At 34.9% G+C, this 24,194-nt stretch overlaps 1 protein-coding gene across 3 annotated transcripts in view; it reads right to left on the bottom strand.

Annotated features, from left to right (window-relative positions):
• Positions 1 to 1,397: 1,397 nt before the first annotated feature.
• LOC105211766 (tyrosine-protein phosphatase 10D) overlaps positions 1,398 to 24,194 on the bottom strand; it is a 124,290-nt gene continuing 101,493 nt past the window's right edge. Inside the window, exons 3-15 of one of the 3 annotated variants that reach the window (XM_054230650.1) lie at positions 18,142 to 18,388; positions 13,355 to 13,633; positions 12,917 to 12,964; positions 10,695 to 11,367; positions 10,211 to 10,635; positions 9,715 to 10,146; positions 8,567 to 9,654; positions 8,190 to 8,496; positions 8,010 to 8,027; positions 7,225 to 7,907; positions 6,889 to 7,147; positions 6,694 to 6,822; positions 5,500 to 5,876 (exon numbers count right to left, since the gene is read on the bottom strand). In XM_054230650.1, the coding sequence (XP_054086625.1) occupies positions 5,650 to 5,876; positions 6,694 to 6,822; positions 6,889 to 7,147; positions 7,225 to 7,907; positions 8,010 to 8,027; positions 8,190 to 8,496; positions 8,567 to 9,654; positions 9,715 to 10,146; positions 10,211 to 10,635; positions 10,695 to 11,367; positions 12,917 to 12,964; positions 13,355 to 13,633; positions 18,142 to 18,388 (4,815 nt within the window). In that variant the 3' untranslated portion in view covers positions 5,500 to 5,649. Of the gene's footprint in view, positions 2,889 to 5,499; positions 5,877 to 6,693; positions 6,823 to 6,888; positions 7,148 to 7,224; positions 7,908 to 8,009; positions 8,028 to 8,189; positions 8,497 to 8,566; positions 9,655 to 9,714; positions 10,147 to 10,210; positions 10,636 to 10,694; positions 11,368 to 12,916; positions 12,965 to 13,354; positions 13,634 to 18,141; positions 18,389 to 24,194 lie in introns of those variants that run through there. The other 2 variants (XM_054230651.1, XM_029039918.2) reach the window with 2 other exon arrangements.

Raw genomic sequence — 24,194 nt, 5'->3', positions numbered from 1 at the left:
AAGTTGAGGTTATGTATGCATGTATGTGCGTACTTATAATTTTAAAGTTTTATTTATGCCGTGTTTAAAGCGATTAACAGTACAATGCATTTTATTTTGGCACCAAATTGTTCATTTGAGTAATATCTCTAAATCATTTATGTACTTTGATGTACGTTTTTCATACACTTTCATGCAGTTGTGGGTTTTACATGTGGGTAACTGTTGCTCCAGTGGGATTGATTTTGATTATTTTACTTTTTAAATGTGGAACTTATGGAAGGAAATTATTTTTTCTTACTTATATAATGTTGGTTTATGCATGAATGAAGTTTACATATGATTCGGCAGAGTTTACGTCCATTTTCACAAATTCTTTCTTTCAAAATTATGAGTGCGCTAATTGAAAAAATATAATAAAAAATAAAAAAAATTCCGTCGAATCGACGAATTTTATGTTACAAAATGGAAATGATAAATTTGCTATTTAACATAACCATCGATTACATACTAACTAAATTTCATGGGCTTAAGGGGTTAGGTTAGTTTCAAAGGTTAGAAAAAATGGTATTTTTATTACATTGAATTTAAAAATTTACTATTTTTAATTATGAAATCTGAAAAATTCAATTTATATTATAAAATTGGAACTGACATGGTCTGATGATCGGAACTTCCAAATGATTTATCTTTTAGAATTTGACTTGAATCGATTTGAAATTTTAGGAGAATATTTTAAACATACTATGTTATAGAAAAAAAAAACAAAAATCGATTTTCTTTTGTATTTTCTAAATCACCTAACCCTTATTTGTGTTGGTTTGTTGTTGATACTCACTTCAATTACATGTATTGTTTTGTATTCAAATGCCTTACAATGCTCTTCATTGCCTAAATGTTTCTCTTAATTATTTATTACCTTGTATAATTTTGCAAGTGCTATTTGTGTGTATTTTTGAATTGTATGCCTCGTTTTTAATTTTATTTATAATTTCATATTGTCACGCACCTTTTGTTTCGTTGGGAAATGCAGTTACCAATGAAAATATACTAATAAATAATTTTTTTTTTAAATAATGATTTTTTTCTTTAACTCTTTTCTTCATAAAAGTTAAATTTGTTTTCATAAAAATACGAAATTATATAATATTATAAAAAATAACAAAAGCATTGTTAAAATATAAAAAAAAATAATAAATATAAATAAAAAAATAAAATAATAGAAATTTTATTTAAATTTTTTTCTAAAAAAAATTTCTTTTTTATAAAAAAAAACAAAAAAAAATAAAAAAATCAAAAAATAAAATAAAAAAATAATTAATTAAATAAAAATATAAAATATTGTAATTTGTATAAGAAAAACTATACCTTATACAAACATATTTGTTTGCAACAAAAGAAAAACAAATTTGTAATTATGTTTGTTCATATTTTATTTCGGCTTGTTTACAATAGAAAAAATTGTTTTCCACATTGTTATAAAATAAAAGTTGCATAAATTTAAATTAATTAAAGTCAACATAAAAAGTAAATCTATTGTAACTTGTTCTTGGCTTTGTTTTTTTCTAAAACATTTTGTTTTGCTTACTTCCAGCTTTACAAATACAATTACAAAACTTTTAAATATAGTACATACATTACAAACGAAAAAAACACGATTTTTATATAAAATACATATTGCCTAACTTTCATACAATAAGAAGATTTACAGAATATTATTATAAGCATTTACATATACATATATTTATAAATTTGCCACATTTGTTAATAGTTCAGCATTGCGGTTGTACAGAGAATTATGTGCTTGAAAAAAAAAATAAAATGAAATAACAAAAAATAAATAAAAGAAAAGAATAATACAAAAAAAATATATATATAAAACAAACATAAACAAAAAATAATTAAATTAAATTAAAAAAAAAAAAACAAATAATAAAAAAAACAACAATATAAAATATAATTAATATAAAAAAAAACAAATAATTAAAAAAAACATCAAAATAATAATAATAATAAATAAATAAAATAAAACAAATATTTATGTAATTATCACCTTGCAATATTTTACAAAATTTATACAAAAAAAAGTTTATAAAATCAAATTTGTTTTATACAATGATCGTGGTTATAAAAAAATAAAAATTCATTAAAAAAATCAAAAGTTCGTCTGTAGCTGCCAATAATTGCTATTGTTACATTCACTTAGCCAAATGCTATGGTTTTTTGTTAGCTTTAATTGCATACTTAATTATGCATAATATATAAGTATAGCATTATTTTTTTTTTTTTTTGTAATATTTATTATATTATACATTTGATGTAAAAAAACTTTACACATTGCTTTATTTCGCACATTCACTAATTAATTATTTAATTAAGTGTGTTTTTTGTTTTGTTTAAGTATAAATATTTTTTAAATATTTGTTCCTTCGTTGGCGAGATTCTTCATTAACGTTTACTGCTTCAATGCTCCATCATGGTTTTTTTATTGTTTTTGTAATTCTTAGCAGTACGAGTACGTTTACTGTTGTCCATTTATTCCCTACATGTACATATTTATATATACATATATATATTTATTTATATATATATTTATATGTGTATGTTTATCTCTTATGTAAATTAGTATTCTGCTAATTTATTTATTTCTTTCCAATATTTTTATTCATTCACTTTGAGTTGCGCTTTCACACATTCGAGTCTCCAACGGTGCATTAACCGTTTTAGTTTGCTAAAAATAACTGTTCTGCACAATATTGCGTTCGCTCTTTCTCTCTCTTATTGATCAATTTAGTTCGTAAAGCGTCATATTTTCATTTGTTCAGCTCTAAATATAGTTTTTTAAAGTATTTAATTTGACTTTAGTTTTAGTATTTTTTACATTCCCGACTCCGCGATGCCTTCATCATCTGCAAGGAAGAAGCGAAGAGAAATTAAATCAGTAAATCAGTAAAAAAAAAATTATTGTTAAAAATATGTATTTTTTCGGTTATTGAATCATGCGGATATTTTTAATAAATATTAGTTGGGAGTTAAAAACCAATTTGTTTATTTTAAAACTTGCCAATTAAGGGTATAGACAATAAAACTAGATATAAATATTAAAATTTTTTTTTAAAATAACTACTACAAAAAATAAATAAAAAAATAAATTTTCTTAGTATATACTGGCTAGGTTAAATTACATATCATTTAAGGCAGTAGTCGGCTTTACTAACTTCAAAAAATCGATTTTTTTGTTTTGTTTTAAATATCTTCCAAAACTATCCAAGAATATGTCTTTAAAATTCCAGAGGCCAATTCGACATATTTTCGAAGATAGAGGAGTTTTAGTGGCCAGGTGCGAATGCTCAGGCAGATAGTAAAAAGAATATATGTCCGATCGAAAAAAACCAAAGTGATCTAGCTTCAGTACTAAATCGTCCCCTCAATATAACAATAGCGTATAATTTTTTTGGGTTTTGAGAAAATCGAGTTTAAAGTTTTTGTCAAATCAGATGTCTATTAAATTTTTGAACATGAAATTATACACCATTTTTTCCAATGACATTTTGACCCACTTTGTGGAAGTAGCTTTTGACGAAATTTTGACCAGCCATAGAATCAATGATGGAGATTCTAAATATGCAATAAAAAAATAATGGCGTACGAGCACATACGCTAGTGTTATATTGAGGGGACGAAATTATCTTCTATTTGAACTAAAAAAGTTGGACAAAAGTATTATTTAAACTACTTGTTTTGCAACTTAAAGTCAATTTTTTTTCTTAAAAAAGTGAGTTTTTTTTTCAAACTTCGAAAAAATTTGGAATTTTATAACTTCTTCGGCATTTTTTTAGTTCATAAAGAAAAGAAACTTATAAAAATTAAAAAAAAAAATTGGTTCGACTGTTTCAGATGCATCGCACGACCTCTATTACCGGCACCGATTTACAAGTGCAGACTCCAGGCGCTCCAGAAAAATACTTACAACTTTGAAAAAATTTCAATATTTTTTAATAAGAAATATTGTTCTTTAAGCCTTAAATATAGTACACCATCGTCTTAAAATTCCGTTTACCGCAATCATTTCCTTCCCATTTAAAAAAATTGCTAAAAAAACGCTTTTTTTCGGCTTTTAAAGCAGACTACTGCCTTAAGATTACTTCATTAAAGAAATACTCTATAACTAGACTAACTCATTTGTAATCATATACGATTACCAATACAATTATCCGAAAAAGCAGTAAATTTATTTTAACTATGTGGACTTTTCTTGAAGATAAACGACATAATATTATAGCTTCAGATGGATACATATTTGTAATCATAAATACCATTACCATTATAATTATTTAAAAAAACATTCAATTCATTTCATCAAAGTGGACTTTTCTCAAAAAAAAAAGTTTTTTTTCAAAAAAAGTTTTATAAATCTTAATCCATAAATTTTATAGTAAATCTAAAAAAAATAAATATTATATATTGTAGATAACATACATCAAATAAAAAAGCTAAATACCACACCAAAAAAGCTTTTACAAATATAGATATTTACAACAACAACTAAGTGTTTAGTAAACAAAACAAACAACGGAAAAAACAAACTAATTTACATATTTAAATAAGCTACAAACCCAAAAACGGATTGGCGTATATGATGCCACCGTTCTCACCAACACCACCACTACCAACACCATTCAATGTTGTTGTGCCCTTAACACCAGTTTTACACAGTTTTGTATAGCTTTCGCCTTCACCAACCAGTGTCGCTATTTCGTCCTCGTCATTGCGCGTATTACAACTTGTGCCCAACAACTGATCATAGCAGCTAACATCCGTGCTGATCACATCCGCCTCGATGTCATCGTCGTCCTTTTCCAAACTATTGCGGTTACTACCCGCCAACGAGCTGTGCATGGCATGAGAATCCTCATAGCTGCCGCCACCACTGTCGTCGTTGGCATTATGTGCCACATCAATGTGTGTGCCATAGACATCGTCGAAGAGGCCATCGTCCTCCTCCTCCTCCACATCTTCATCATCCTCGTCAACATCGAGCGAGCGGCGTCGGAAGACATCATCATCGAGGTCAGCATCATTACCCGAACCGGAGCCACCGCTACCAGAGCCGCCGGAAACTGATGCGGAGCCACCGCCAACACCAACACCACTGCCATTTGTGACAATTATTATATCCTCTTCGGCAAAGCTCAGGCGCACATTACCGCCACCTGCGCTGCCACTGCCCGAGCTGCCATTGCCGATGACAACGGCGCTGCTATTGCTAATACTGCCGACTATACTGCCGCGTGGCCCGTTGCCCACACCACCACCACCGCCACCATTGTTGGCACTGTTGCCATTGTTGCTGTTGACCAATATAATCTCGTGGCTGAGACTGTTCTTAATATCACAGGAAGACGCGCTGAATGTGATCAGCTGTGACTTGCGTCTGTGTTGGAGCGTGTGATGGCCGTTCATGGAATTATTGCCACCGTTTGTATTGTGATGATGATGATGATGATTTCCTACACCGCTGCCACCAAGCGTATTGCTGTTGTGCACTACATTGCCGCCGATGCTGATCACATCGATGGCGCCCTCCCCCTTACAGATCATCGAACTGGGTTTGTTGTCCACCAAAACGATAACCACAGAGTTGTTGTTATCGTTTTGGCTAATTGAATGTCATCTGTCCACGGAGCCGCTATCGGTGTACATATGAGCGCCACCATTGAAGGAGGAGGTCATCGAGGCGCTGTGTGCCGCACCACCGAAACCGGTTAATGGCTGTTGATCGTCGTGTATGATGGCGGCGTTCTCATTATCGATCTCCTCTGCTTCCTCTGGTTGCAATTCGTGTTCTTCTATAGTTGCAATCACCTCGCCGTTCTCATCCAGTTGTTGTTGTTGCTCTATAGTGTCAGCGTTTGTTGTGCAGTTAATTGTAAACATTTATTTGTGTTGTTGTTGTTGTTGCACGTGTGGGCGTGCGGGTAAGTTTTTATGTAAATGTTATGAATGGATTGTGTTCCACGTTACGCAGTTGTGAAAGAGAAGAAATTTTCGTATTTGTTTGTTAGTTACAGCGTATAACCCAACACCTCCTTAGCTTCGTGGAACAAGAATATACAAGAATTTGACGTCAAAAGTATGGGGTTAAAAAATTTGTTAGTGAAAAATTGGCGAAAAATGTAAAAGTCTATTTTAAGAGCTTTCTCCAAAAAAAAAAAAACGAATTCTCTAAAACCTAAGTCCAATGAAAAAGCTCGTTCTTTAAATCTTCTGGAATGATTTACATTTTATATTTTTTTTACTAGATACGGTATCTCTTTTTTTATATTCCAAAAGCTCTTAAGACAATATTTAAGTTACTACTAAAAGCTCTTCTGAAGAAAATAGTTAAACTTTCTAATTTTTGCGCTAAAATTGAAAGCTTGCGGAATTATTTATTTTTAAAATTTTTTTTAAGGAATTGTCTTTTATTGTAAAATGATTGAAAAGCTTTAAAAGCTCTCTGGCTATGTGCTTCAATTAGTCGGTGCTAAGCTTGGTTAGGCAAAACAGACATCCAAAATAATTTAATTTTTTAACAGTTTTTCTAAGAATTTTTACATTTTTTCGCCAAAAACAACACCAAAACCAAAAAAGTATTGAAATATTAACAAATTAAAGCTTTAGTTAGTTTAAATTATAAAAAAAAACGGCAAAAACACGGAAAAAAGCACTTACCTTCATAACCTTCATTATCGTGAATTTCTCTCGCCGGACCTACAATATTCTCCTTACCCTCAAGCACAGCCAGCAAACACTGATGAATGCAGATGTACTGCTGTTCCGTTTGCACCATCCAGACGCGTTCTAAAAACAAGACAAGAAAGCATAAAATCAAGTTTTAAATAAAAGATTAAATTCAAATTGAAATACCTTTACGCATGGCATAGACAATGCCGAAGATATCGACAAAGTCCGAAGTCTTTATCTGCTGCAGTATGCGATCGAGCGTTATGAATGTGCCGGAGCGACCCACACCAGCGCTGCAATGCACGACAATTGGACGTTGCTCGGAGCCGATGCGATCACGGAAAGCGCGCACGAAACGCACCAGCGTTTGTGGTGGATTCGGTACACCGAAGTCGGGCCAGGTGGTGAAGTGGAAGTGACGCATAATGCGCTGTTCGCTGCCCTGTTTGTGATGAAGACATATATATATATATAATGTAGAATGCAATTAAAGACCATAGATCGTGTACAAAAACATACCCTGCACAGCATGAACTCCGTCATGACCCAATCGGCATAGTGACTGTCATTCAATATTTGCACTTTGATATCGCCGTAGAAGACGGGCACCGTATCATTCGGCCAATACTGATCACACTTCTCACGACCCTTCTCAAAGCAGCGCGTCAACATCACAATGGCACGTGAATTACTCTCCCAACACATACGCCAGAAATCGTCGCGTGTCGAATGTAGCGGACCCTGCGTCACAATGAATTCACGCGGTGAGTTGTGACCTGGCACATAGTTTGCATTGATATAATCCGAACCCTCATCATCGTCGACCGGCTGCAGTTTGAAACGCGAATGATCGTAAGGTAAAATGTTGGTGAAACGATTCTTGGGACGATTACAAGGTAGATCCGCGAAGGTGCACGACTGATCGCGACCAACGTGCTTCAGCTCTTCGAATTCCTCGCTGAAACGGAAATCCGAATCGGCCGACATGAGACGATAGTGTTCGGCGAAATTCTTTATTAAAATCGGACGATTCTGCTCGATTACACTATCCGGCAGCGACATATTGTCGTTGGCGCGTGAATCTTTCGTAGCCTTTCGGCAACTGTTGCGACGACGCTTAAATGCGAAGAGTGTGATGAGCAGCACAAAAATTATGGTTAGTGGCACGGTGATGGCGACGATCAACGAAGTGTTGTCTTGGTCTGTTATGTGTAGAAAGTTAAGTTGTAATAAATGAGTTTGAAATTCTGTTTAGTAAGGAGAAAATATCGGCATTGTTCGTGCGTACGGCGAGTGATACTTACCAGGCGAAATCAATAGATCTTTAGAAAGATATTTTTGTGTAAGACATAGTATAGATAAAGCGTATAGTTTTTAAGGAAATTTGAATTTAAAATGTCATAACAAATATGTTAGATTATAATAATAATATATCTAAAGTGTTATTCGTTAAATTTTTGAGCTCCGAATCTCTCATCACTCACCTGTTTGTATGGGGAAGCTGTAGGCAGTGTCTGTGAATTTGTCGGGCGCTGTGAAGGCTCTCACTTTCACTCGATATGTTGTGCCGGATTTCAGCGGTCCATTGCAGTAGCCTATCTTACGATTATCACAGTTTTCTGTGCCGATAGTGAAGTCCTCTACCGAACGATTTTCAAAGGGATAATAGGGATCGATGGCTTGATATGGCAGCCATACACTATACGATTGCACGTCATGCCAGCTAGGCATCTCCAGACCAGAAGCATTTTTAGTGTCATCCTCAGCGACGATGATTGTATACCAGCGGACCTTGAAAAAAGAACAACAAATAATGGTTTTAATTTCACGATATCCTAAAATCCATAGAACTTTCACTTACCGGTCCATTTTGATCGGAGAAATAGTTCTTACGGAAACGTATCTGTATGGTCTGCGAGCTGCGATACACCTCGGTGGGCACTACTTGTGTGGCTGGGCGTGGCGGTGCCAAAATCGGCATGGTTTGCTTGTATTCACGTTCCGGTCCGTAGCCAACAGATGTTTTCGCTTGTATTTTAAAAATATATGTCTCGCCCGGTTTCAGGTTGCGTATAGTGCCACTGACATCGCCAGACTCGAATTGTTGTGTACGCATATCGGTGGCGTTGTTCACATTCATGTATGTGATGGAGAATTGGCGTATAACACCGTTGGCCTCACTCGTGGGCATCAACCATTCAAAAACGATTTCACTCGGTTGCACATCGATCGGATGGAAACGTTCCACACGTCCTGGAACTGCTTCGTTTGTGCTGAAGCTTGCCGAGAGTGGTGAGCTGCTGCGTAACACCGAAGATTCGGTGCCCGAACGCACCACAACGGTGAATGTGTAGTTACGGTGTGGACGTAGGTCGGCGATGGTGATTTCATTGCGTGTGGTTATATTTTGTGCGAGTATATTGTCAGCGGTCAAGTACTGTACATCGAAATCATTATATTCGCCCTTTGGTATGTCCCATTTGAGCGAGATTTCAGTGTCTGTTATGTTGGTGGCATGCAATTGGGTGATCGGTTCGGGGAAGAGGCGATCTTGACGTTGTATAGGTAGACTGGACACACCACCGCTCACCGTCCAAACCGTGATGTTGTATAGACGTCCCGGTATCAAACCGGTGAAGGTGACTTTGCGATCTGTGTCGTTGGCCAACTTTTCTTTGTCCTTTATTTCCGGATCACCGAGTGAGAAACGGTAGATGTCGAATTTCGAAGACGATTGTGGTGTTGGTGTGTACGATAGTGTTATGGTGTCGCGTTCATCCTCTTGTCTGTCATTGACAACCACTACCTCCGACTGTATGAGTGGCATGGTGCGTGTGGAGAGGTGTGTAGTGCGCGAGAAGATGCCATAGGAAGTGGTTTGTATATCGAATTTGTACTGTACACCAGGCATTAGGTCGCCGATCAATACGCGCACGGTGGAAGACTCGTCTATTTGCGAGCGTGAGAATATTAAAAACGTAACTAATAAAGATAAAATTTTTCACTTACCAGATTTATTCTCAGATACTGTTTTAGTTTGCGCCTTGCTCGGATTTTCTGTGGGCCACCACTTAAGTATATAAGACTCGACGCGTCCCTCGGGTTTGGGCCATTCCAGTGTGATGTTGCGCGAATCCACCAGAGGTATAATATTTGAGACCTCATTCGGTGGTACGGTATAAACGACTTCTTGTGGATTGGGACTCTCAACTCCAAAGCTCACGGTATTCACTTGTATGGTATACTTCTCACCTTTAGTCATATCGGTAATGTCGGCCTCAGTGGCGCGGACACTGGGTAAATTAATCCATTGTTCTTTAGTCTCTGTGCGGTAGCGCATTGAGTACTCCGTGAAATCGCTATTCTCTGGGGGTGCCCAATGTACCAACACAGAGTTGCTGCGCACCGTTTCGATGGACATGTTGCGTGGGGGATTGGGAACTGTGGGTTTTGTAAAAAAAAAATATTTTCATAAATGTTTTATTTTAGTTGAGTTTGTACTTACACACTGCTTGGAAATATGCGTGCGGTTCACTTCGTCGATCATGACTAACGGCGAAGACCTTAACCTCATAACCGGCGCCAGCATGCAAATTGGTGATGACCAAACGTGAGTCCTTTGTGTCTATGGTACGCACTTCAGAGGTGCCATTGCGCGAATACAGTACTTCATATTTCTCCTGCTTGGAGTTCACATCACTCTTCCAGCTTATATTTAGACCGGTGCGTATACTCTTTAGATCCTCAATGATGGGTGAGGATGGACGTGTTACCACATAAATTGTAGTCTCATTTGATTCCATTTTCTTGGAAACTGCCTGCACGGATAGCGAATAATTGCGACCCGGTAGCAGACTCTCTAGGATAGTGCTTGTGCGATCGGTGGTGAAGGTACTCGCGTCACCGTTGAAGGTCTCCAGTTCATGATAACTGATTAAAAATAAAATAATAATTGAATATACTATATTTTTGAAGTTCGAAAAGCTTACGCTATGCGATATTCATCCTGTGTGCTCGCTGGATCCGGTTCCCAAGTGATACGCATCGTATTTGTCTTGTCGTCATTGAACGAACGTAAATTATGCACTGGCAGTGGACGCAGCGTTACATCACCAGCTGCGGGCCATGAAGTCACCTTACCCGAAACGGTTTTTACGATAACATTGAACGTCTTGCCCGGTTCGGTGATATCGCGAAAATCAAAGTAAGCAATCGCATCATTATTTCTCGATACAGTTGATTGTCGACGTGAAGCGGCCAAAGAAACTTGATATTTGTCGAACTCCGATATGCCTTTTGGCGCTTCCCACAGCACACGAAACGAGTTCGACGTTATGTAATCCTTATCAAATGTCACATTCAACGGTCGTAACGGTACAGTGCGATATTGTGCGGTAGTCGGTGGGGAGATTTCATCTTCGGACATCGTTTGCACGGATATATTATAAGCACGACCGGGCACGAGACCTTTGAAGGCCGCTTGTGCTGGACCAGGTGGTTCGCCCTCCTTCTCTACATACAGCACGCTCTCCAGCGCATCCGGTGGTTCAATGGACACTTTGTAATGTGTGTAAATGCCGGCGGGATATGGTGGTTGCCACAGCACGAGCAGTGTGGTCTCGTTACGGAACCAGACAATGAATTTACCAGGTGTATTGGGCTCTGTTTAACGAGTGTGGCGTATTACGAGTGTTGTTGGTGGGTGGAGTAGCCAATGAGGGGAAATAAGAAGATGAGTATGTGAGTAATGATCGAAATTCATATGCTTAGGAGTATGGTTACAAATATATGCGGTTACAATAGCAAGTTTGTAGAGCGGCTTGCAAACACATTCCAACTATTTGTGATATGCATATTTTAGTGTGGAGATATTTGTGGCATGCTTGATATGTGTTATGCCTGATGAATGTTAATATTGTATTTAAATATGTTTTAGGTGTTAGTAAGAGTATATGAATATACTTAAGATAGTGCTAAATTTTTTTTTTTGCGATAAAATGTAGATAAGTAATTTAAGCAAGACAATTTTGAATAAATAATAATAAAATGTGATAATGATAAAAATGCTTTGGATCCGTTTTTATTTTGATCTGTAACTCTTCTGTTTGAATATAATTCCGATTCATTTTAATCTTATACTTTCGGTATTTTCGGGAAGTTAATGATGGATGTTTGAAGGTCAAATTTAACAACTTTCATATATGTATGTAGTTCGGGAATGTAATGCTCTCCAAGAACTTTGCTGAAATTTGTAAACTTTGAATTTTGCTTTATCCACTAGATGGCGCTAGAGTCGAACTGTTAATAAAAGCTGTATTTATGGTCTAATTGGCTCATATTCGAAATATATACCAATTTATGTCAAGGAAATTTGAATGATAGAATTTCTTCGCTAGGTGGTGTGAGAGTTGTATTATTGTGCTTTTGATCCGATATTGTTTATAATGTACAGAGAAGTAAACCACAAAAGTTTCGACCTAGTGGTTAGACACTATTTTAGTGAATTTATTATTTTAATTTTTTATGAATTTTCTTTGAATTTCTTTGAATGGATCGAAATGACTTAAATTGTGGACGCATACGATGATGAAATGGCTTTCAGAATCAATCCAACAATAGGAAAAAATCATAAAACAAAGGCTCAGTCAGGGTATTAGGCTTCTTCAAGACCAGTCAAGGATTGTGTCTTTGAGAAAAATCTTTTTCTCTTACAATTTGCTCAAAGTTAATCCTGGACATACCATCCATCAAGGATAAACATGATCTCAGATCATAAAAAAATTATATTTTCCTGAAAAATATAATGACAGATAACCAGGGATTCCCAAGCGGCTATTTTTTATTTTGTCCGTCCATTTTTTTTTAATTTGTTTTTTCGGGAAGTAGAAGCTTTTAACCTCATTCTTTATAAGAAAAATTTCAACATAATATTCTTGTACATCGTTCTTTAAATTAAAAAAAGTGCTCTTAGATAATATTTTTGCAACATAATTATATTTAAATTTTAGTAAAATAACATATATACAATCATTAAGTGTAGCATAACAGTGCATAAGCCACATAAGCAAACTACAGAGATTTCATTGAAAGTATTTAGTACCATATAATATTGTTTAGTTGATAAGACATTCACTTCAGTATATATATATTTATATGTACACACTCTATAGTTAGATAAATTAGTGCATGTTTCGTAAGTGTTGAATGTTACCTCGCAGAATTTTTATATCCAGCAACTCTTTATGTCGTGTCCTTCTACCTTTTAGCAGCGTAATGAGTAGGTATTAGCAGAGATTATAGATTTTTATAAAGGTTAACACATTGATTAATTATATTATGTACTTATATATGTATTTAGATGTAATTTAGTCACAATTGTGTTCAATTCAATTTGATTATTAATATAAGGATAGGGATAACATTTTTTAGTAAGAACCATTAACAAAGAAACCGCAACCAACACCAAAACCTGTTTTTTTAATTTCTTTCACTATGCGAAAGCTTTAATTGCAAGAGCGCAACAAAGCGTGTTTATTAAAATTTTAATATTTTTTAAACTTCTACAATAAAATTGCCCTTCCCTTGCCCCAATATTCCATTTAGTAGTAGCATTTATTTGGACGCAATTCACCCTTGTTTCGAGACTTACTTGTTGTGAAATTTCGACTGGTATACGCCACCGACTCCTTGTTGTCGTAAACGGTGTAGGCTTGCACCTGATATGTGGCGCCCGGCGTCAACTCCTTGACGCTGTGCTGGAATGTATTATTCACGACAAATGTGCGATTGTATGAGCTGGAAGCACCGGAGAGGCCGAGCACTTTGATGCGGAAGGAGGTGTAGTTGCCCTGGGTGGGTGGTGACCATGAGATGATTGCATTCTTGCCGCTGCGCACTTGCACGGAGAGGTTCGATGGCGGATCGGGCGCTGTAAGAGGGAGTGGGGAAAAATGTGTTAAATTTTTTTTAATGTTTTCATGAAGACTACTAGTAGTTATCCTTGTTCTAATTTTATATTAGAAATTATAGTAAATTTTCCGGACAAATAATTTTGAGATTTATGGTTCAGAGGTTCTGAACTGTCTCAAGAACAGTTTGAATTGAAGTATGTTTGCTTTGAAAGTCTAAAAAAATAATTTGAGAGTTTATTGGAGTGTTAAAATGATCTCATTAAAGGACGTTTCAGAGAATTATTAGAAGATTAGTGATCTACTCGGACCAAAACTTTATACAAAAAGAGTGAAAATTATAAGAATCTCCAGTAATTATTTTGAAACACGAATATCTAAAATATGCCACTTATTTAATCAAGTAAATCCGTCATCATATATTCCACCAGTCAATAAAAAGAAGACGCACTTACAAAACAATGTGATATAGTTAAGCAAACACACCCTCTAGCCTAATACCTAGTGCTCCACATTTGCATAGTTGAACACACCTTCCTATTATATGTGTTATATGTATACATTAATAGTGGAGCATTACATTTGTTACTGTAAAATATTTGTAATGGATATGCCACCCTCGAGTTATGAAAGTTTTCCCAATTGTCATTTATTAATTGAAAAGTTTTAAGGGCATTTAGTGACTGTTTGACATATAAAAGGGAAATAGTTTACTTATCTCACTGACAAACCAATGACCACCGGCAGGGATCAAACAAAAAATATATATGAGTTCTACATTCATCAAGCAAAATGAGCAAAAGCAAATATTGGAGGTCAAAATTGCAGCAGCAAATCGGTTCGAAAACCTGCAGACTATGAGTGAAGCTCTAATTGCGAGCTATCAGAGAGTACCAGGTATACATATATACATAACAAAAAGGATTTTTTGCAATCAGAAAAGTGTAATGTTGTTGGTAAACATATATATGTATGTATATTTGCTCTAATTTCCAACTTGAATAATTACAACTTCGTTGATACTATCAAAGTTTGTTTTCACAGGCTAATAAACAGAAAAAGTAATATTATTTCAACACTGGGATGAGCGTCAGTGTATGTATATTAAATGAAGTTGGTATATACATATATATATGTATATGTATATCCACACCTATGTGGCAATAACTAGACTCAAATAAATTATGCCCGTGGGTAATTTACTCAATGCAGTTGTAGCGACGGTCGATGGGGACCTCTTTTATACATACTTATGTATGTATGTATGAGTATTTGCTCTGACTATTCCTTAAAACCCAAAAAGAAGTTGGAAATACTTACAACTTATTTACCAATTTACCAACATGAATATATGTTAGTTTATACTTTACAGGGAAGTTTCTGAGCGCTAAATGGTCAGCTGTTGGTGGTTGCTCACAATATTTATGTGGGTGTGGTACTTTGACGTTGCCCTTAGGTGTTAGATTCGTAGATAAACAACTTACTACAAATAAATAACCATAAATTAGGAGTTGTTGAGAAGTAGCTATTTATACATGTATGTATTTGATCAGCGGATGTAATGCAGTCTGAAGAGGAATTTTAACAAAAATAAATAAATAATTTCAGTTTGCTGAAAATTTCAAAATAACAAAAAATATATTTTTTTTTGTAAATTCTACGGAAAACTAGTACCATTTAAATTTTTATTTTTATAAAATATTAATAATTTGAAAAATAAAAATTATATTGCTGGATGGGCTAATCGAGCAATGGAAGTAACATGACTTTATTTTTTCTATAGGTCTACAACTTTGCTTCCGCCGTTTTGTAAATTTAAGGCTTTTTTCACTTGGAACAGCCTCACCGTACGTATCCGAAAGAATTGAAAGCATTCGATGAACCTCAGCCGCACTTTTCTTGGAATTTAAAAAGGAAAAGCAAAATTTCCCGCAAATGTCGAGAATTCGGCTCAAAAAGTGACATTTTCAGTTGAGAATAAGTTTGGGATGCAAACAGATCTCTACAAAATTTTGTTGGGTTAATGTTGACACAAATGTCCAAGATCGATATAAAATGATTTAATCGATTTAATCGACCAGTGCTTGACCCTAGAGACATCTATTGGAAAACGGCGGAAGCAAAGTTGTAGACCTGTACCATATCAACATATTCTTTACTCCATAATTGAAGTAGTTATTTACTGCTACTGTTAAAATTCAATCAACAAAAAGAAGGAAAGATAAAAGTACAGACAAATATTATTTCCCAAAATTAACAAATTTTCAAAAGCTTTTCAAAATAAAGGACCTTGATTATTAAAGTGGTATATATTTATCTCTGTGCATGTGCAAATTGGCTGAGTCAAGCCGGACGCTTTGATAAATTATCACTTGAAGTAGTAATGGCTAAATGTCTGTACTTGGCGATGAATGCAGCGCCTTTGTTACGGAAAAACAAAAGCAAAAGTACGTTAAAATTAGCAACTTAACCAGAAACTTTTCGCCAAAACATAACTCATACGACCTGTCCAACCAAATACAGTAGGCGCTAGCTAAATGGAACAAATTAATTCAAGGAACTCAAAAAAAACTAAGAAAAAGCTGGAAACCATTAGCATTAATGAGACAGAACCCAATCTAACTGTTTTTATGAGAAATATGAACAATTAATTCTTTACTGGAATTATTACTAGGGATCCGTTGATGATCAAGAATTTCCAAACCAACAAATATTTAGTTATTATTTTCGAGAGTCTACTGTACATGCACGTGCTTTGCTGTATGTTGGTTTCTTTCTAGCAAACAGACACTTGCAAAATTCATAACTTCAGCCAGCGTATTTGCCCGAAAAGCCGCCTAAAATGCGTGCTTTGCAAATTTACAAGTTACTGCTTACCAAAAATAAAACTAGTCTACGGATTTGCGAACTTTTGGCGGAAGCAATGTCGAGAAAGTTTTGTCTACACACAAATCCACATTATGGTCATTGCACTCAATTAACACTTTGCTGGGCGAAAATAAAAGAGAAATTAGTAGCAATAAAAATTTGAGTTAGCAACTCTATAGCATGTTGCGACATAATACTTAAGGTTCTTTGTAAGATTGAGATAAGTTTTTACTTATGTCAGAATTTTAGAACTTTTGTGCAACATTTTAAGACTTTGGAGCCAAAGAAGTAACGAGATCTATTTTAATTCTTTATATGAGACAATAATAGCGAATCTTTATCTTAAACAATTTTAAAGAGGGAAGCGAAGAGCTCCACATATTTATTATATAAGTACCTTACTTTCTATACATTTTTTAAAATGTCTCCCAATTCGTAATGCTTCCACGATTTTTACTTAATTTCAGCAATTACATAATCCTCCAACAACGAGAATGACATAAGCAGCCAAGTGCGAAAAGAAAAGCTACGCCACCACAAGGGACGGCGGCAATTTTAATTTCAGTACTTTGTTAAATTACAGCAATGGCTGTTAAAAGGCAATTTTCATAATTCTACACACAGAGACAGGCATTTAGAAGCGTAATGAGCACTTTAAGCAGCGCGCAAAAACACACTTTATGGGGCCACTGGCGTACAGTCATTCGCAATTACTTACAGTGTAAAGTTAAAATGCGTTAAATTTGTACTAAAGCGCTACACTTTCGAAACTTCTGAAGAGGGAAGACTACTCATTTCCACCGATTTAATGTGCGCAACTTAATGCAGCAGACATTTAGGTGGTCGGAGTGTGTGTTTGAGTGTGGAACATGCTGTGGGTGTCGGCTGCTTCCGCTATTACGATCATTAGGCTGTGAATAAATACCCGTAAGTGCTTTGACATGTCTGTGACACCTGTCAAATTGACAGTTAAGTACACTTTGTGTGCTTTAATGTGTTGTGAAAGTTTGTAGGAGGTCAATATTAAATATGACAGTTTTGAAAAATACGATTAATTTTTGATATTGTTTAAATTAGCATTTAATTTGTTATACTTTATCTCTGAATTGATCTAAAAATCTCTGAAATCAATTTTTCTTCTTTATAAATTTAGCATAATATTATTCCTTTCTATCGGAAAGCAACTAAATAACGGAACTAAATCATGATTTGCCGTATTCAATTTCGCTCTGAATGCTTCGCTTTCTTGCTTCAGAAAACATAAATAAGTTCCACATAATAAACCCTTTCGTGTTGCGATATTTATCTGTTTCCAGAAAGCAATTAAAAATGTCTAGTGACAAAGGGAATGTATTACGTGGATACCTCTTAGGGTTATCCTCAATAAAATTTATTGGAAGAAATCTTGAAGTTATTGAGACTAACGTTGGAACTATTCATTTTGAATCATGAATCGTATGATGCTTCAAAACCATTTTCTAGACGAATAAGTGAACTTGAGATCAAATTTTTGAAGAGAGAATTAATTACATTAGTAATTGTCTTTACTTACAACTCTCAAAGGTCAACTGAAATATTTTCATTAATTCTAAAGTTCAACATTTTCAAAAATATTTCCCAAAAATTTTTGTACCACCCTACTATGTTTATGCTCGCTCACCTGTGGTAATTGTCACCGTCCACGATAGTACGTCTGGATGCGTGTAATTTGTATAGTACAACCAGAAATTGTACTTGGTGCCGGGCAGAGCGTGCGAGAATTGAATCTCCTCGCCAATCTCACGCGACGGTATTGTTGTATTGGGCGCTGGATCACCGTATGGCGGACTGTAGTCGATGCGATAGAACACATTGTCTAGCCCTTGATTATTAGGTATGCTTATGGCTAAATCGGCACAAAGTACACTCTGTAATTGAAGGAAAATATAGGAAATTAGTGTTGATTGTATAAATAAATATTCTCAAAGAGACTTAAAGGGATATTATAATATAATGTGAGTTCTCATTTATTTATTAAAATAGTTATATAAAAAATATTATACTACGTTCACACAGCAATTTTAGAGAGACAATTAAGTTATTAATTGCTTAGTCAATGTTAATGTTCACATAAAAAGATTACACAATTAACAAATGTAATTGACTTTTGACTATTATTGTTTTTTCGACTTTTTTACTTTAATTTAATCTGTTAATTACGTTTAATTAAGTCAATTAACAAATTGCTTAAACTACAACATTTGTATGTATAGGGAAATGTTGCAAATTGACTTAATTAAGGAATTGTCTGAAGCATATACAATTAAAACTAATTATAACAAATTGAGCTTAATTATCGCCTGCACAATTTTTCAAACAGTCTTATAAAGGAATCAATTAGCGCAACTAGTTAATTATAATATGGTAAAGTTCGACTCAATTAAGACTTCATTTCATTATAAAAGCAAAACTTTTCAACAAGTGAATAAGCTTTTTAAACAAACTAATATATTTTAAGTCGAAAGAAAGCATATTCTAAGATCAAAGTCTAAGATACGTCCCAAAAAGCAGCTTAAGTGAATTCCTTACAGTCGAGTCGCATTTTAAACTTTTCCATTAAAAAAAAAATAACCAAAAAAATTATAAAAAAATGTCCACCAAATTCATTTGCATTCCGAAAGGGAAAAACGCTACGGAAGTGTATGAAAGCGATAGCAAAGAACTGCAGCAGCAACAACTTTCTCAATATTTTAGAACTTCACCGTTTTTGGCATGAAATGGAGTCGAGATAAGCGTGTGACTCCTCTGCACTGACTACACTGAAGACATTAAAATTCGCAAACAATGCCAGCAAAGCGAGGAAACTGATAAAAATAATGGGTTTCAGTTTTATTTAAAATAAAAAGAAAATAAAAAGACATAGTTAATTTGCTCACAAAGAGGCTTCGCAAAATTATTCTGAGCAGAAAATTGCTAATTCCTAGTTTGGGAGCGGCGGGGAACAGTACTATGTTTCGTACTTTACTTACACGAAGTGCTTTTGTTTTGTCACCGAAATGTGTATTTGTTGCAAAGTTGCATGCTTTTAATAGGTTGCTTTTAGTCGTCGGATGCCTAATACATAGCTCCCTGCCTGAGAGTTCTATATCCACAGTTGTATGAAACGGTTTTAGTATATGTTATATATGAAGTGTTATTTACTTCCCAGTAGCTTTAAACTTGCATATAATTATGTAAGAGCATCAAAAAAATTAAAAGCATGCATGAGGATATGAAATAAAGTTAATGAAAAGTTAGTGAATATTATTTAATTTATTGGCAATCAAAGAACTATTTTCACTTATCGTTGGCGTCGAACAGACTAAATAAATAGCGACTGAAAAGGATTTTGAATTCATATAGATACACTTACACATTTTTGGCACTCTTTAACGAAGAGTTATTTTCCTTACGACTAATCTACGAAAAGCAGAATCACATACTGCTGCTTGTACTAGGGTGGAACTAACAACTTTTAACTTTTTTAGCATATGTTTAGGCGAGTGAACGGAATTTATAATGCAAACTCGAGATAATAATTAAAAAAAATTAAACGTTTCAAATTGCCCTTTAATTAAGTCAATTAATAAATTGTTTAAACTTCTACATTTGTACGTATGGAGAAAAATTTCTAATTGAACCAATTAGAGGATTGTTTAAAACGCTTCTGAAATGAGTTTATACCACTTATTCAGATATAGTTTGTGCAATTAATAATATTTAACATATATATTGAGCTCAATTATCTTTTTATTTACCCATATTAAATTGAATTCCATTAATATCTATTTTATATAAATATTTCGTAAAATGTTTCATAACTAAATTAATACGATGTAAACGTTCAAAAGAAGACAAAAAAAAAATACATTTCTTCGTATTCCACGATCTGCCCTAATGTCTATCTCCAAGCTCAGAGTGTGCAAGGATGATGACAGGCTTAATATTCCATTTGCAAGTGCATCACTCGTAGTTATTTATTTTGGCATGGAATGCAGTGTGATTGGCGCTGTTCCTTTGGCCAGAAACAGTCAATATTGAGAGGTGGATATACGATAATATTTATTTCAACAAACATATATGTATATATGGAACCACGTAGCAAATTCAGAGAAAAATACATATTTTCAGTTATTAAACACTGGCAGACAGGACTTGTGGGTCATAAAAATCGACAGAGTTTTTTATTATTATTAAATGGCATATTTAAATATAAATGCCAATATAATTAAATATGAGTTATGCTCCTAATTATAGGCAACGTTCTTTAAAATAATTTTGTGTAGCCTACATTTAGGATTAGGATAAATATCAGTACTTAACTTATTAAAATAGCGATTAATTATATTAAAGTTACGATAAAAATGGAGTGTAAGGTCAGACAAGAATTTAAATTATTTTATTGCAATAAATTGTAGTTTTTTTTTAATTCTATGTAGATTTTTGGACTCTTTGTTTTTACTTTATCCCCCTTTATTTAAATACTTTCGAAGACAAGAAATTATAATATTTCCTTAATATAAATATCATAAAGCTTCACAAAATATAATGTAGCAACATTATGTGGCAAATGTCTAAAAATTCTTGCCTACATTTAGGCGAATGGGAGTAAAACTATCATCTATTTCATACTATTGCAGGTTTAAAAATTTTATGATTGAAAACACAAACAAATTTTATGCAATTTCGTTTCCACAACACACCGTTAACTGCATGTCTAAAGAAGGCGTTTCCGATTTTTTGGTTTGTACGGGTGATACCACTGTTGGTGAATGCAGGAAGTGGTTTTGCTAAACATTGATTTCTGACTTTGATAGCATCACATATGTGTGCATCAAGCATATTTATAAGTAGAAACATGCATTTGCATTACGAAAAAACACAACCCGTATGTTTGTACAACTACGGATTGACGCCTACGTAACATACTGCTGCTGTCGGTTGAACAGTTAAAAGGCATATCAAAGGGCACGAGTGCAAACAATTCTGAAAGGTTGAAATGTAACGGAAGCCAGCAGACCTCTTTCCGTGTAACACAAATGCACATTCCTGTAGCCGAAAAATCCAAAAAGGAAATATTTGACGAAAATTGCTAACTGTATACGATGAGTAGGTGTTGGCATTGAAAGTAATCAAAGGATTGCTGCTACGGGCGGCTGACTAGAAAAGTGGATTGGTTAGTTTATTGGCTAAAAGAGCCATTGAGAAAACCTAAAAAGCACTCACTACTACATAACTGGAGAAGGGCAAATAAAGTATACTTGTTGATAGGTTTGATGATGTACGGGAGTTCCTCTTTAGTGGTTTGTAGTACACAATTTGAAGAGAATTTTTTGATACATTTCTGTTTTGTTTTTGTGCAATCTGTATTGACTTTATTGAAACAGTGTTTAAATTCTAAAATAGTTGGTTTCTTTTGTGGAGAATTTTAGAATTTTTCTAGTTTTCTATAAAGCAAAAAATCGATTTCTAAACCAGCACTTGAAGTTCGAATGAGTCGAATAAATTTTCTCCAACAAATTAAAAAGAGAGTCAGAGAGAAGTGTGATAAGTAAGGATACAGGTGTAAAAGTATCAAGAAAAATAAAATTTAATAAATTTTTCAACCAATTGAATTTAAGTTTTTCACTTCATTGCTATCTGATACCCAAGGACTATATAATTGATTCAACACAAACAAACACTGATATGTAAAATGCAGACATTGTTTGCAGATTGTATACAAATAATACGACCCAACTGCGCAACCACAAACTCGTCGAACTTTTTTTCATTACAATCGGTGTTTTTGGCTCGCTGCCTTGTTGCAAGTGTACGAGTATGTAAAGCCATGAATTCAATTAATATTGAGCTTTATTGGTACACCGCAAAACCAGCTTGTTTTTGGATTTACAAAAGTCAATGAAAAACGTGAAAATATTGCTAATCCCATAAGAGTTTGACTGCCAAATTGTAAAACTTAACATACACAATTAATTTGGCTTGCGCTTTTTGTGAAACATTTTGGATTTTTTCATCTTCTTGTTTCATTTGCTTTAAATTTGATGTACGTTTTTGAATTGAAAAGTGTATATACATATGTATATGTAGAAAAATTAGCGAAGTTTTTGGGAATAGATCCTCTTCAGAATTTTTTACATGTATCTGTAAGGTTTCAGAGGGAGTGTGTACCTTGGCTTCCATGTCACTGTTGACAGCCATAACTTTGAAGTAGTAGATAGTTTCGTTTATCTGGGAACCAGCATCAACAACACGAACAATGTCAGCCTCGAAATCCAGCGCAGAATCACTCTTGCCAACAGGTGCTACTTTGGACTGAGTAGGCAATTGAACAGTAAAGTCCTCTCTCGACGAACCAAAATCCTGATGTATGGCGCTGAAGCGTGGACGATGACAACATCCGATGAGACGACTCTTGGGGTTTTCGAGAGAAAGGTTTTGCGCAAGATTTATGGTCCTCTAAACATTGGCAACGGCGAATACCGCAGACGATGGAACGATGAGCTGTACGATTTATACGACGACATTGACATAGTTCAGCGAATAAAAAGACAGCGGCTACGCTGGCTAGGTCATGTTGTCCGAATGGACGAAAACACTCCAGCCCTGAAAGTGTCCGATTCAGTACCCGCCGGAGGAAGCCGAGGAAGGGGAAGGCCTCCACTCCGTTGGAGGGATCAGGTGGAGAGCGACCTGGTTACACTTGGGATCTCCAACTGGCGCCGAACTGCGAAAGAAAGAGACGAGTGGCGCGTTCTCATCGATTCGGCTATAACCGGCTAAACGGTTGCAACGCCAATCACATACATACAAAACATTAGTCGTACAGAGAGTTGGATATTGCCGCCATGAGAAAGTGACTTGTACAACCGAACAATATTTCTGGTTCGAAGAGAATCTGAAAAGGTTAAGAGAGCTTCTTGCGATCAGGAGGATACATTTTTCTTTAGAATAGAGGTACTAGCTCACTGCCTGATTGTTGCTCATGCGATAAGGCTAAAAATAGTTTCTGAGGAACCCATTTCAACTAACTAAGGCTACTTCAGCTATCCAAGAGAATTAAATGGTTATGAAATTTATGGAAAGAAATTGTATTATTATTTATAAATTTATTTAATTTATCGTGAATTTTTTACAGCATTCTGAGATATAACCTCATTTATTTTAACATATATGGAAACAGCAAGTTGGTACTTTTGGTTAAATTTACCACTAATTATGGTTATGGGGGATGGGGTCATATGTAGAAGTTCACGCAAGTGAGGAAAGTTTCTGATTGCCATTCACTTGGGAGTGGCCAGGAACGATTCTTTTGCATATGACTCAAGCAGCTCACGACTTCCGGTTTTAGACCAAGTATCCCTTGGGTAGCTAACAGACATCCGTTTGGAGGCGAGCTAAAGTGAGAAGGCGAAGCCCGCTTGTGCGGTTGTGCGTAGGGCTTGGGACCCACCACATAAAAACGAATAACCAGTGAATAAGAAACACAGGCCTCGGATGAGAAACCCCCCTTTTGATGACGACCACGGCAAACGTATAAAGGACTATGATTTGAGGGCATGCACCTGGAATGTCCGGACTCTTAATTGGGAAGGTGCCTCTGCCCAGCTGGTTGATGTCCTCATACAACTAAAGGCTGACATCACCGCCGTCCAAGAAGTGCGATGGACGGGACAAGGACGGAAGAAGGTGGGT

This window comes from Zeugodacus cucurbitae, chromosome 5 (assembly GCF_028554725.1).
Source record: "Zeugodacus cucurbitae isolate PBARC_wt_2022May chromosome 5, idZeuCucr1.2, whole genome shotgun sequence".
NCBI lineage: Eukaryota > Metazoa > Arthropoda > Insecta > Diptera > Tephritidae > Zeugodacus > Zeugodacus cucurbitae.
Note: the sequence above shows the minus strand (reverse complement) of the source record. Positions and strands in the feature narration are given on the sequence as shown.